At 42.0% G+C, this 14,989-nt stretch overlaps 1 protein-coding gene across 1 annotated transcript in view; it reads left to right on the top strand.

The window, feature by feature from the left end:
* Positions 1-462: 462 nt before the first annotated feature.
* LOC129844069 (tripartite motif-containing protein 16-like) overlaps positions 463-14,989 on the top strand; it is a 36,666-nt gene continuing 22,139 nt past the window's right edge. The window contains exons 1-2 of the mRNA XM_055912436.1: positions 463-1,105; positions 1,529-1,624. Coding sequence (XP_055768411.1) covers positions 509-1,105; positions 1,529-1,624 — 693 coding nt within the window. The 5' untranslated portion in view covers positions 463-508. The remainder of the gene's footprint in view (positions 1,106-1,528; positions 1,625-14,989) is intronic.

Genomic DNA, 14,989 nt, shown 5'->3' with positions numbered 1-14,989 from the left:
CCCAAAATCTATTTTAATTTCAGGTTGTAAGGTAACAAAATAGGAAAAATGCCAAGGGGGGTGAATACTTTCGCAAGGCACTGTAGACGGCATTACAGGGCATTCACAAGTTATTCAGACACCTTGACTTTTTCCACATTTGGTTACATTACAGTCTTTTTCTAAAATGCATTAAATAAAATGTAACCAGGAACTATAATTTAACCTAGGAACTAAAATCTTTGTCTCCTTCTCGACGTTGCATGCATTTCTCTCTCTCTCCCTCTCTCTAACCCCTCCCTCTCTCTAACCCCTCCCTCTCTCTAACCCCTCCCTCTCTCTAACCCCTCCCTCTCTCTAACCCCTCCCTCTCTCTAACCCCTCCCTCTCTCTAACCCCTCCCTCTCTCTAAACTCACCTATCTGGTAGAACCAGAAAGTCCATACCTCCCAAAAACTCTCTTCTGTGGAAACGAAACTGATCTGAGTCTCTGTGTCGTCTGTATGTGTGAGAGTGAACAACCGTCAAAATGGCTCATCAGGGAGTTCTGCTGGACCAGGACCAGTTCTGTTGTTCTGTCTGTCTGGATCTACTGAAGGAACCAGTCACCATCCCCTGTGGACACAGTTACTGTAGGAGCTGTATTGAGGGCTGCTGGGATCAGGATGTTCTGAAAGGGGTCTATAGCTGTCCTCAGTGCAGAGAGACCTTCACTCCAAGGCCTAATCTGAGGAAAAATAACATGTTGGCTGATATGGTGGAGAAACTGAGGAAGACAGGACTCCAGACTGCTCCCCCTCCTGCTCTGTGCTATGCTGGACCTGGAGATGTGGCGTGTGATGTCTGCACTGGGACCAGAAAGCAGAAAGCCCTCATGTCCTGTCTGGTGTGTCTGGCCTCTTACTGTGAGACTCACCTCCAATCTCACTATGAATCTCCTGCTTTGAAGAAGCACAAGCTGGTCAAAGCCACCGCACAACTACAGGAGAAGATCTGCTCTCATCATGACAAACTGCTGGAGGTTTACTGTCGTACCGATCAGCAGTGTATCTGTATGCTGTGTACAATGGATGAACATAAAGGCCATGATACAGTGTCAGCTGCAGCAGAGAGGACTGAGAAACAGGTAAGACCAGAACAACTTGTTGGTGACTGTCTGATAAACAAATAATTAAAGATACAGTAGGAACTAAATCTGTTTGAATATGAGAGAATTCAAATGAAATGGATCCACAAATATGAACACAAACCTTGAGTATATAGATTTGTTAACCAAGATTCTCCAAATGTATCACCATTTTCTAAAGTTTAACACTATTATCATTCTGAATGGCCTTTTATGAGTCCAAAGTTCAGTCTCATCCCCTTGATACATGTAGGCCTACCATAAAAACTATAATCATTCAAATAGCAACATAATATAATATTGTAAAGGGACTTCCTCAGGATTGTAGACCTTCCTCTCTATGGGTCCTATGTCACATGACTATACTATTGATCTACTGGATTAATAAAGCTTGATAGCTCATTGAAGAGTGATTCTCCACAGAGGCAGCTGGGGATGAGTCAGCAGAAGGTCCAGCAGAGATTCCAGGAGAGAGAGAAGGAGCTGAAGGAGCTCCAACAGGCTGTGGAGTCTCTCAAGGTGAGTATTGTTGACCAGAGGAGACACACCATTTTACCTGTCTCCTCCTATCAGAGAGAGGGAGAGGGGCCCCTATCCAATCCCACTGACCCCACTGTTGTGAACAGGCTGTCTGCACCCCTTTCAGAGAATAGACTGTTTAATGTAACTGACGGGATATGAACCCAGGTCTACCGTGGGAGAAACCAACATCTTGACCGTTACACCAAGAGGACATTCCCTATTGGACCGACACTGATTTAGAAGTAGCAGGCGGGGCTACCTCATCACATAACCATGAGTAACCATGACTGACTCATGTCCCCTATACATTAACCTGGAGCTCTCTCTCTATTAATTTCAAAGATCTTTATTGGCATGGGAAACATAGCTTTACTATGCCAAAGCAAGTGGAGTAGATAATAAACAATCATGAATGAACAGAAAACTTAACACTATATTTAATTTCAAAAGAAGAGACATTTCAAATGTTATAATTCAAGTGCAAACAGAGTGAGTCGTGCGCCAGACTGAGTTCTGGAGGTGAAATGGAAATGAATGAGGGAGAGTTAAGTGAGGTAGAAGGTGTGGTGAAGAGCTCAGAACCAGAGAAGTATTTGGTCATACGAGATTTGACTTCAGAAGAGTTACAGGGTGTGTTGAGTGGTGGTGTCCCGTCCTCCCAGGTCGTTGTCATGGTGCAGGAGCAGATAGGGTCAAAGTAGGGGAATGGGGTAGTGGGTTTTTAATGAGTGTAGGGTTAGTTGTCATGGTGCAGGAGCAGATAGGGTCAAAGTAGTGGAATGGGGTAGTGGGTTTTTAATGAGTGTAGGGTTAGTTGGCATGGTGCAGGAGCAGATAGGGTCAAAGTAGTGGAATGGGGTAGAGGGTTTTTAATGAGTGTAGGGTTAGTTGGCATGGTGCAGGAGCAGATAGGGTCAAAGTAGTGGAATGGGGTAGTGGGTTTTTAATGAGTATAGGGTTAGTTGGCAGGGTGCAGGAGCAGATAGGGTCAAAGTAGTGGAATGGGGTAGTGGGTTTTTAATGACTGTAGGGTAAGTTGGAATGGTGTTACTTAGTATTATCATAATTTCCCCTATTCCCATTTTGTGTCACAAATTAAAATAGATTTATATTATAGTCCAGTTGGGGGAGGTAATGCAACATATTGGATGCCAACCCCCGTTAAACTCAAAAGAAGAAGAAACGTTATATTATGTCTATGTACAGTGTTGTAACGATGTCTCTCTCTCTCTCATTCCATCACTTTCGTGGTAGTTGGTTGTGTGGGTCTCTGGTTATGAATGGGGTGCTGACAGACAATCGTTGATGGATATTTATAGAGCTCTGATCAGGACAACAATTGATTACGGGTGTATAGTTTATGGAACAGCAGCAAAGACTTGTCTTCAGAAGCTGGACAGAATCCAGTATATAGCTTTAAGGATATGTATTGGTGCATTTAAATCAACATCTGTATGTGTCTTACTAGTGGAGGCAGGTGAGATGCCTTTGGATATACGACGTAATAAATTGTCATTAGCTTATTGGGTTGAAAGGCTGTGAGGTTGAGCATCCCACTGCTACTGTTCTAGATGACTGTTGGGAATATACTAGTAGACAAGGCAGTGGTTTTGGTTGGACAGTTGTAGGTATCAATGTTATTATGGAGAATTGAGCGAATGGGTGTAGTAGTGAGATTCTGCTGGGTCCCAGCACATTCAGGTGTGGAAGGAAATTAAATTGTAGACCAGTTATCTAAAAGAGCCTTGAAACAAGATATAATTGATATTAATGTTCCACTGGGTAGAGGTGAAGCCACATGTAAGATCAGAGACATTTTGATAGATGTGTGGCAGAAGAGATGGGACTCTGAGCACAAGGGACGGCATTTATATGTCCTCTAAAGGTCGGTGGACCAAGGATCAAAGGTCAGATTAGGAAGGAAGAGGTGGTGTTTACTCGATTGTGTTTAGGACATTGTACATTGAACTGGTCCTTACATCTGGTTGGCAGCATGTGAATGGTTTGTGTCTGGAGGGTATGGTCAATGAAATGGTGGAGCATGTGTTGTTATATTGTTGTAAGGATGTTGAAGAGAGGGAAAGATTGAAGTGTAGGGTCATTGAGGTTGGACGGGGTTTGGAAGGGATTTGGGGGATGGGGGAGGGTCTATTAGAAGTTAGTAGGACTCTTTTTTATTTTCTCAGAAGTTCTGAGTTAGGTAGGAGGATTTAGAGTGGTGTAAACCGTGATTGGACACACTCCAGCACAGTAGGTGGCGCCATGTACCTTTAACGTTGGTTTGTGGACCGCCATTATATCATAGAAGAAGAAGTTGGTCTGTGAGGGTTTTATGGTTCCTGAGGAGGGCTACTATTCTTTTTTCTTTCAATTATTTTCTGAATACATTTTTTCATGGTGGAGGGTTTGTTTATTGGTTTCCACTGTTTATCAGTTAGAGTTGAGGGGGAGTAGGGTAGTTTGTTTGGGAGGCGTGATGTCCTCAACCGTGTGGAGAAGAAACGCTGTCTCTTCAGGTGCGTTCTGGAGAATGGTGTGGAGGAATTATTGATCATGGTCGGTGTCTCTTTTCATAGACAAGTGTTTGTTTCTCGCGTGCGACGAATACAACAGGTGACCTTACAGTGAAATACTTACTTACAGGCTCTAACCAACAGGTGTAGACCTTACAGTGAAATACTTACTTACAGTATGTACAAGTGTATAGTTAAAGTGACTATGCATATATGATAAACAGAGTAGCAGCAGCGTAAAAAAAAGGGGTTGGGGGGGCTCACAATGCAAATAGTCCAGGAAGCCATTTGATTACCTGTTCAGAAGTCTTATGGCTTGGGGGTAAAAACTGTTGAGAAGCCTTTTTGTCTTAGACTTGGCACTCCGGTACCGCTTGCCGTGCGGTAGTAGAGAGAACAGGTGTATCTTTTCATAGGCAAGTGTTTCTTAACGAAATTCAAGGTTAAGGGGGAGGGGTGGTACCAAGGGTTTGTTTAGGGCAGACAAGCGCGACCAGCGGGGGATAGGACTAGGCTGGACACTACATTTCTAACCACATTTACTGATAAAACTAGTTCATTGCATCCACCAAGGAGCCCAGTTATACAACACTACCATATGTCCCAGCTGTTTGCTGAAGTAATCGCTAATAAGGGGCCTTATTTTAGGTCATGTTTCACCCTGCCAGCTCCTATTAGTTGTATTGAAAAGAAAGTTCTTATTTTAGGTTATTTTTAGGTCATTTTTCACCCTGCCAGCTCCTATTAGTTGTATTGAACAAACAGGTCTTATTTTAGGTCATGTTTCACCCTGCCAGCTCCTATTAGTTGTACTAAAAAACAGGTCTTATTTTAGGTGATGTTTCACCCTGCCAGCTCCTATTAGTTGTACTAAAAAACAGGTCTTATTTTAGGTGATGTTTCACCCTGCCAGATCCTATTAGTTGTATTGAACACTGTGGCACCAACTCACCTTCTGAAAGTTCTATTCCCAGTCCATTGTTCTGCATCACAATGTCAGCTTCACTATTGTTATCAATGAGACCAGCCTGCGTTAACCTTGTAGGTTTACCTCAGGTAACTTATTATTAACTAGGTTACAGCTACTTGGTGAGGAAGCTCACTGTTCTTTTACATCAGCAGATGTCACAAAGTGCTGTACAGAAACTCTAACCCTACGTATAACCTATTTTATCCTGAACCCTAATTCTAGGGTAGGGTAGCCTAGAACTATTTTTGTAATAATATTATGTTAGTAAATACCATTTTAGTACTAAATAGCATTTGTTATTTTTTAAATAAAACCTATGTAAGCATTTGCTTTTTATTAGTTATTTTATTATATTTATTATTGCAAGGCAGAACACTTGATAAACAAGACTCATTTGTTTTATTTTTTAAATGTGGTTTGAACTAGGTGACATAGTAACCTCTATGTGAAAGTCCAGCAATTGGCGTGGGACAGGTGGGGCAGGTTCGAGACTGATCTCTGGAATTAAATACACTTTATTTCTCAGCTGCCTCTCCAATGTCTTTACGTGAATTAATAACTTTTAATTGGTAAATATTTCCAATATATGGCAGCATAAGACCACAAAGCATCAGTTATAGACTACAAACAGCTCTCTCTCTCTCTCTCTCTCTCTCTGCATGCTGGGAGTGTTTGTTGCATGCTGTGAATTGTATGAGCGTGGGAGTGTGTGTAGAGTTAGATATTCAGAACTTTCTCTCGGTTTTCTCTTTCTTGGTGGCATTCTTTGTTTTCTTCTGTGCATGATTAAGGTTATAATTTTAAAAAATTGTGGTAGAATGAAGTATTTTGTTTTTCGTATCGAAATTACCCTGATTTTGGCGGGGACGCCGTCCCAGTCACTTCGACACGGCTTTAGGTGTGTTACTGAAGCTACTGTCACTGTGGAGGAGTTTCTGGTCGCCGTAGGAGAGAATGTTGATTATGCGTCACTGATGAATAAAGCGGTGGTAGTTTTTCTTAAAGAAGAGAGTCTTGTTGATCGTATGGTTGAGCATGGCGTACTTCTTAAAGAAGAGAGTCTTGTTGATCGTATGGTTGAGCAGGGTGTACTTCTTAAAGAAGAGCGGTCTTGTAGATCGTATGGTTGAGCATGGAGTACTTCTTAAAGCCTTGATGATCGTATGGTTGAGCATGGCGTACTTCTTAAAGAAGAGAGTCTTGTTGATCGTATGGTTGAGCATGGCGTACTTCTTAAAGAAGAGAGTCTTGTAGATCGTATGGTTGAGCATGGAGTACTTCTTAAAGAAGAGAGTCTTGTTGATCGTATGGTTGAGCATGGTGTTCTTCTTAAAGAAGTGAGTCTTGTTGATCGTATGGTTGAGCATGGTGTACTTAAAGTCTTGTTGATCGTATTGTTGAGCATGGAGTACTTCTTAAAGAAGAGCGGTCTTGTAGATCGTATGGTTGAGCATGGTGTACTTCTTAAAGAAGAGAGTCTTGTAGATCGTATGGTTGAGCATGGAGTACTTCTTAAAGAAGAGAGTCTTGTTGATCGTATGGTTGAGCATGGAGTACTTCTTAAAGTCTTGTTGATCGTATGGTTGAGCATAGTGTACTTAAAGTCTTGTTGATCGTATTGTTGAGCATGGAGTACTTCTTAAAGAAGAGCGGTCTTGTAGATCGTATGGTTGAGCATGGCGTACTTCTTAAAGAAGAGAGTCTTGTAGATCGTATGGTTGAGCATGGAGTACTTCTTAAAGAAGAGAGTCTTGTAGATCGTATGGTTGAGCATGGCGTACTTCTTAAAGTCTTGTTGATCGTATGGTTGAGCATAGTGTACTTCTTAAAATCTTGTTGATCGTATTATTGAGCATGGAGTACTTCTTAAAGAAGAGAGTCTTGTAGATCGTATGGTTGAGCATGGAGTACTTCTTAAAGTCTTGTTGATCGTATGGTTGAGCGTAGTGTACTTCTTAAAGCCTTGTTGATCGTATTGTTGAGCATGGAGTACTTCTTAAAGTCTTGTTGATCGTATGGTTGAGCATGGAGTACTTCTTAAAGAAGAGAGCCTTGTTGATCGTATGGTTGAGCATGGAGTACTTCTTAAAGTCTTGTTGATCGTATGGTTGAGCATGGAGTACTTCTTAAAGAAGAGAGTCTTGTTGATCGTATGGTTGAGCATGGAGTACTTCTTAAAGAAGAGAGTCTTGTAGATCGTATGGTTGAGCATGGAGTACTTCTTAAAGAAGAGAGTCTTGTTGATCGTATGGTTGAGCATGGCGTACTTCTTAAAGTCTTGTTGATCGTATGGTTGAGCATGGTGTACTTCTTAAAGAAGAGAGTCTTGTAGATCGTATGGTTGAGCATGGAGTACTTCTTAAAGAAGAGAGTCTTGTAGATCGTATGGTTGAGCATGGTGTACTTCTTAAAGAAGAGAGTCTTGTAGATCGTATGGTTGAGCATGGCGTACTTCTTAAAGTCTTGTTGATCGTATGGTTGAGCATGGTGTACTTCTTAAAGAAGAGAGTCTTGTAGATCGTATGGTTGAGCATGGAGTACTTCTTAAAGAAGAGAGTCTTGTAGATCGTATGGTTGAGCATGGAGTACTTCTTAAAGAAGAGAGTCTTGTAGATCGTATGGTTGAGCATGGTGTTCTTCTTAAAGTCTTGTTGATCGTATGGTTGAGCATGGTGTACTTCTTAAAGAAGAGAGTCTTGTAGATCGTATGGTTGAGCATGGAGTACTTCTTAAAGAAGAGAGTCTTGTAGATCGTATGGTTGAGCATGGCGTACTTCTTAAAGAAGAGAGTCTTGTTGATCGTATGGTTGAGCATGGAGTACTTCTTAAAGAAGAGAGTCTTGTTGATCGTATGGTTGAGCATGGCGTACTTCTTAAAGAAGAGAGTCTTGTTGATCGTATGGTTGAGCATGGAGTACTTCTTAAAGTCTTGTTGATCGTATGGTTGAGCATAGTGTACTTAAAGTCTTGTTGATCGTATTGTTGAGCAAGGAGTACTTCTTAAAGAAGAGCGGTCTTGTAGATCGTATGGTTGAGCATGGTGTACTTCTTAAAGAAGAGAGTCTTGTTGATCGTATGGTTGAGCATGGCGTACTTCTTAAAGAAGAGAGTCTTGTTGATCGTATGGTTGAGCATGGCGTACTTCTTAAAGTCTTGTTGATCGTATGGTTGAGCATAGTGTACTTCTTAAAATCTTGTTGATCGTATTATTGAGCAGGGAGTACTTCTTAAAGAAGAGCGGTCTTGTAGATCGTATGGTTGAGCATGGTGTACTTCTTAAAGAAGAGAGTCTTGTTGATCGTATGGTTGAGCATGGTGTTCTTCTTAAAGAGGAGAGTCTTGTTGATCGTATGGTTGAGCATGGCGTACTTCTTAAAGAAGAGAGTCTTTTTGATCGTATGGTTGAGCATGGAGTACTTCTTAAAGAAGAGAGTCTTGTTGATCGTATGGTTGAGCATGGAGTACTTCTTAAAGCCTTGTTGATCATATGGTTGAGCATGGCGTACTTCTTAACCAGTTTGGGCTGCAGCCCGACACCGGTACACTTATGACAACATCCAGCTCAAGTGCTCGAAATTCAAAAGATATTTTTTTTAAATATTTAACTTTCACACATTAACAAGTCCAATACAGCATATGAAAGGTACACATCTTGTGAGTCAAGCCAACATGCCCGATTTTTAAAATGTTTTACAGGGTAGACACAATATGTAAATCTATTAGCTAATCACGTTAGCAAAAGACACCACTTTTCTTACTCCATCAGTTTTTTACTCCATCAGTAGCTATCACAAATTCGACCAAATAAAGATATAAATAGCCACTAACCAAGAAACAACTTCATCAGATGACAGTCTGATAACATATTTATTGTATAGCATATGTTTTGTTAGAAAAATGTGCATATTTCAGGTATAAATCATAGTTTACATTGCAGCTACAGTCAGAAATTGCACCGAAAGCAGACAGAAAAATTACAGACACCAACGCCAAATAACTAAATACTCATCATAAAACATTTCTGAAAAATACATAGTGTACAGCAATTGAAAGACAGGCATCTTGTGATTCCAGACAATATTTCCGATTTATCAAGTGTTTTACAGCGAAAACACAATATAGCGTTATATTAGCGTAGCCACAATAGCCAGAAACACTTGGGCGCCGACGACCAGTTCACATGCATGACAGATATTAGAAATAGCATCATAAAATGTTTCTTACTTTTGGTGATCTTCCGTCAGAATGTTGGACAAGGTGTCCTTTGTCCAGAAAAGTCGTTGTTTGGATCTGGAACGGCAAATTTCCCTCTTGATTTAGCATGGGCACTTGCCAAGTGGCACGGATCTCTCCAACATCAACAAAGTCAGAGAACGGAACACGGCAAAACTCCCGAAAAAATTTCAATAATCTGATTAAACTATATTGAAAAAACATACTTTACGATGATATGGTCACATGTATCAAATAAAATCTAAACCGGAGATGTTAGTCGTCCATAACGACAGCTAAACAGAAGGCAAATCCATGTCCCCTTTCGCGCGCTCCAGAAACAGGAAATGGACGGTCACGTCATACAAAGAGCTTTAATTCCACCTCAGACCAAGATAAACACGAAATTTCTTATCTCACCGCCTCTTGACAACCAGGGGAAGGTGTATGAAGTGTACGTAGACTCTTACGTATCATGCCCATGAATAGGCAGGAAGTTGAACAGAGCATCGATTTCTGACATTCCACTTCCTGGTCAGGAAATGTGCTGCAGAATGAGTTATGTTTCACTCAGAGAAATAATTCAAACGGTTTTAGAAACTAGAGAGTGTTTTCTATCCAATAGTAATAATAATATGCATATTGTACGATCAAGAATTGAGTACGAGGCCGTTTGAAATGGGCACGATTTAACTGGCTACACAATACTGCCCCTTGCAGCCATAAGAAGTTTTTAAAGAAGAGAGTCTTGTTGATCGTATGGTTGAGCATGGAGTACTTCTTAACCTGTCTAGGATCAGCGTGGCGCTAGCGGCACCCCCCCCCCCCCCCCCCACTGAAAAACCAGTGCCGCGAAATTCAAAAAAAATATTTTTTTAAAATATTTAACTTTCACACATTAAAGTCCAATACAGCTAATGAAAGACACAGATCTTGTGAATCCAGTCAACATTTCCGATTTTTAAAATGTTTTACAGGGAAGACACAATATGTAAAGATGTACATCTATTACCTAAAAACACATTAGCATAATCCACCATCTTTTATTTGTCCACCAACACCAGTAGCCATCACCAATTCGGCTAAACTAAGATATTTATAGCCCCTAACCAACAAAAAAACTCATTAGATGACAGTCTGATAACATATTTATGGTATGGGATAGGTTTTGTTAGAAAAAAGTGCATATTTCAGGTATATGGCATAGTTTACAATTGCACCCACCATCACAAATGGACTAGAATAATTACAATGAGCAACGTGTTTACCTAACTACTAATCATCAAACATTTCGTAAAAATACACAGCATACACGAATCGAAAGACACAGATCCTGTGAATACAGACAATATTTCAGATTTTCTAAGTGTCTTACAGCGAAAACACAATAAATCGTTATATTAGCATAGCACATAGCACATAGCAGCCCAGCATTGATTCTAGCCAAAGTGGGCGATAACGTCAACATCGCCAAAAATATATTAATTTTTTCACTAACCTTCTCAGAATTCTTCAGATGACACTCCTGTAACATCATATTACACAATCCATATAGAGTTTGATCGAAAATGTTTATATTTAGCCACCAAAATCATGGTTAGACAATGTGAAATGTAACTCAGCTGGTCAGAATTTGTCCTTGCGCCACTTAGACAGTGATCTACTCTTATACATAAATACTCATAAACGTGACTAAAAAATATAGGGTGGACAGGGATTGATAGACAATTTAATTCTTAATACAATTGCGTTATTACATTTTTTAATTTATCCTTACTTTTCAATACAGTTTGCGCCAAGCGAAGCTACGTCAAAAAACATGGCGTCCTAAGCCACTAAAATGTTTCGACAGAAACACGATTTATCATAATAAAAATGTCCTACCTTGAGCTGTTCTTCCATCAGTATCTTGGGCAAAGGATCCTTTCTTGGGAGAAATCGTCTTTTGGTGGAAAGCTGTCCTCTTGCCATGTGGAAAAGTCAACTGCGTTCGGGATGAACTGAAAAGCGTGCCCAACTTTTCACATCGTTGCAAAAATAAATGTCCCAAAATCGCACTAAACGGATATAAATTGCTATAAAACGCTTTAAATTAACTACCTTATGATGTTTTTAACTCCTATAACGAGTGAAAAGATGACCGGAGAAATATAACAGGCTAAACTAACGCTTGGAACAGGTGCGCGCCGGTGTCCACTTTGCTCATGACGCAGCTCCCAAAGAATGACTAGCTTCAGGGTTTTTTCATTTGTAGGGCCTGTGAACGTGCTATCGACCCCGTTGGAATCGTCATCACGTAAAGGCATCCAGGGGAAGACGTAAGAAGTGTCCGTATAGTCATAGCAACGACAGTGCCCTTTTAACTGACTCCAGAACAGTGGCCAACATTTCTCAAATCTGACTCCATGTCAGGGAAATTGCTGTAGAATGGGCTCTGTTCCACTTAGAGACAAAATTTCAACTCCTATAGAAACTATAGACTGTTTTCTATCCAATAATAATAATAATATGCATATTGTACGATCAAGGATTTTGTGGGAAGCCGTTTAAAAAATTAGCCACATTAGCATAAGTAGTCTAAACAGCGCCCCCATCCCCAACAGGTTAAAGAAGAGAGTCTTGTTGATCGTATGGTTGAGCATGGTGTACTTCTTAAAGAAGAGAGTCTTGTAGATCGTATGGTTGAGCATGGAGTACTTCTTAAAGTCTTGTTGATCGTATGGTTGAGCATAGTGTACTTCTTTGAAATTTGCAAGTTCAATTAATGTTGTCCCGTTGGGTTTCAAACACCCGGAGGTGAAACAGGTTATGTAGTTTTAAACACCCGGCTCTGAAACAGGTTATGTCGTTGGGTTTCAAACACCCGGCTCTGAAACAGGTTATGTCGTTTTAAACACCCGGCTCTGAAACAGGTTATATCGTTTTAAACACCCGGCTTTGAAACAGGTTATATCGTTTCAAACACCCGGCTCTGAAACAGGTTATGTCGTTTCAAACACCCGGAGTTGAAACAGGTTATGTCGTTGGGTTTCAAACACCCGGCTCTGAAACAGGTTATATCGTTTTAAACACCCGGCTCTGAAACAGGTTATATCGTTTCAAACACCCGGCTCTGAAACAGGTTATATCGTTTCAAACACCCGGCTCTGAAACAGGTTATGTCGTTTCAAACACCCGGAGTTGAAACAGGTTATGTCGTTGGGTTTCAAACACCCGGCTCTGAAACAGGTTATATCGTTTTAAACACCCGGCTCTGAAACAGGTTATATCGTTTCAAACACCCGGCTCTGAAACAGGTTATATCGTTTCAAACACCCGGCTCTGAAACAGGTTATATCGTTTCAAACACCCAGCTCTGAAACAGGTTATATTGTTTTAAACACCTGGCTCTGAAACAGGTTATATCGTTTCAAACACCTGGCTCTGAAACAGGTTATATCGTTTCAAACACCCGGCTCTGAAACAGGTTATATCGTTTCAAACACCCGGAGTTGAAACAGGTTATGTCGTTTCAAACACCCAGCTCTGAAACAGGTTATATTGTTTTAAACACCTGGCTCTGAAACAGGTTATATCGTTTCAAACACCCGGCTCTGAAACAGGTTATATCGTTTCAAACACCCGGCTCTGAAACAGGTTATATCGTTTCAAACACCCGGAGTTGAAACAGGTTATGTCGTTTCAAACACCCGGCTCTGAAACAGGTTATATCGTTTCAAATACCCGGAGTTGAAACAGGTTATGCCGTTTCAAACACCCGGAGGTGAAACAGGTTATGTCGTTGGGTTTCAAACACCCGGCTGTGAAACAGGTTATATCGTTTCAAACACCCGGCTCTGAAACAGGTTATGTCGTTGGGTTTCACACACCCGGCTCTGAAACAGGTTATAAAGTTTCAAACACTCGGAGTGGAAACAGGTTATATCGTTTCAAACACCCGGAGTTGAAACAGGTTATGTCGTTTCAAACACCCAGCTCTGAAACAGGTTATATCGTTTTAAACACCCGGAGGTGAAACAGGTTATATCGTTTCAAACACCCGGCTCTGAAACAGGTTATATTGTTTTAAATACCCGGAGTTGAAACAGGTTATGCCGTTTCAAACACCCGGAGGTGAAACAGGTTATGTCGTTGGGTTTCAAACACCCGGAGGTGAAACAGGTTATATCGTTTCAAACACCCGGCTCTGAAACAGGTTATATCGTTTCAAACACCCGGAGTTGAAACAGGTTATATCGTTTCAAACACCCGGAGTTGAAACAGGTTATATCGTTTCAAACACCCGGAGTTGAAACAGGTTATGTCATTTCGGCGACAGGTGTTTATGTTTTTGGACACACCGAAGCAGACTTTGGAGTTATCGTTTAAAGTAAAGTATGACAACAGACTGTATATGGCTAATGCTAGTACGGGTAGTCAACGGTGTTTTGAGTGTGGGGATGTTGGCCATAAGCGACATGCTTGCCCGAAAAGGGAGAAGGCAGAGGGAGGAGCGCAGGTGGTCCTCGTAACACCTGGACCCACTGATGTAGGGAGAGGTGGGCCGACAGCGGTAGAGCAGCCACAAGCACCTGTTGCTGAGGAACAAGTTGAGGGCACGGAGTTGCAACTTGTATTAGAGGGAAATGTTATGCAGCAGAAAAATATTGTTGTAGAAGGTAAGGATGGATCTGATGAGCAAGTTCCTCAGACTGGTGAGGAGGTGCCCAGTACGAGTGCTGGGGTACAGGAGGGGGTTCATGTGGGGCTAGGCTCCCAGGTAGTGGAGGAGATGCCCAGTACGAGTGCTGGTGTACAGGAGGGGGTTCATGTGGAGCTAGGCTCCCAGGTAGTGGAGGAGATGCCCACTATGAGTAACGTGGTACAGGAGGGGGTTCATGTGGGGCTAGGCTCCCAGGTAGTGGAGGAGATGCCCAGTACGAGTAATGGGGTACAGGAGGGGGTTCATGTGGGGCTAGGCTCCCAGGTAGTGGAGGAGATGCCCAGTACGAGTAATGGGGTACAGGAGGGGGTTCATATGGGGCTAGGCTCCCAGGTAGTGGAGGAGATGCCCAGTACGAGTGCTGGTGTACAGGAGGGGGTTCATGTGGGGCTAGGCTCCCAGGTAGTGGAGGAGATGCCCAGTACGAGTAATGGGGTACAGGAGGGGGTTCATGTGGGGCTAGGCTCCCAGGTAGTGGAGGAGATGCCCACTATGAGTAATGGGGTACAGGAGGGGGTTCATGTGGAGCTAGGCTCCCAGTTAGTGGAGGAGATGCCCACAACGAGTAATGGGGTACAGGAGGGGGTTCATGTGGAGCTAATCTCCCAGGTAGTGGAGGAGATGCCCACTAGGAGTAACGTGGTACAGGAGGGGGTTCATGTGGGGCTAGGCTCCCAGGTAGTGGAGGAGATGCCCACTAGGAGTAACGGGGTACAGGAGGGGTTCATGTGGAGGCTCCCAGGTAGTGGAGGAGATACCTGGTATGAGTGATGGGGTGCAAGTGGGGAGTGTTGAGAGGGATGTGGAAGAGGGGAGTCTGTTGTCTGTGTTCTCAGTTGAGGAGGATCAGGAGAAGGATATGGATATCTCTCTTGATACGATATCAGCTGGTGACGACTCAATTTACATTCTAGAGGAGGTAAATGGGTTCCTGGATCAGACTTCTGGTAAATCTGTCAAATTGG

Source organism: Salvelinus fontinalis, unplaced genomic scaffold (assembly GCF_029448725.1).
Source record: "Salvelinus fontinalis isolate EN_2023a unplaced genomic scaffold, ASM2944872v1 scaffold_0170, whole genome shotgun sequence".
Classification (NCBI taxonomy): Eukaryota; Metazoa; Chordata; class Actinopteri; order Salmoniformes; family Salmonidae; genus Salvelinus; species Salvelinus fontinalis.
The sequence above is the reverse complement of the archived record's forward strand: the minus strand, read 5'-3'. Positions and strand labels throughout refer to the sequence as shown.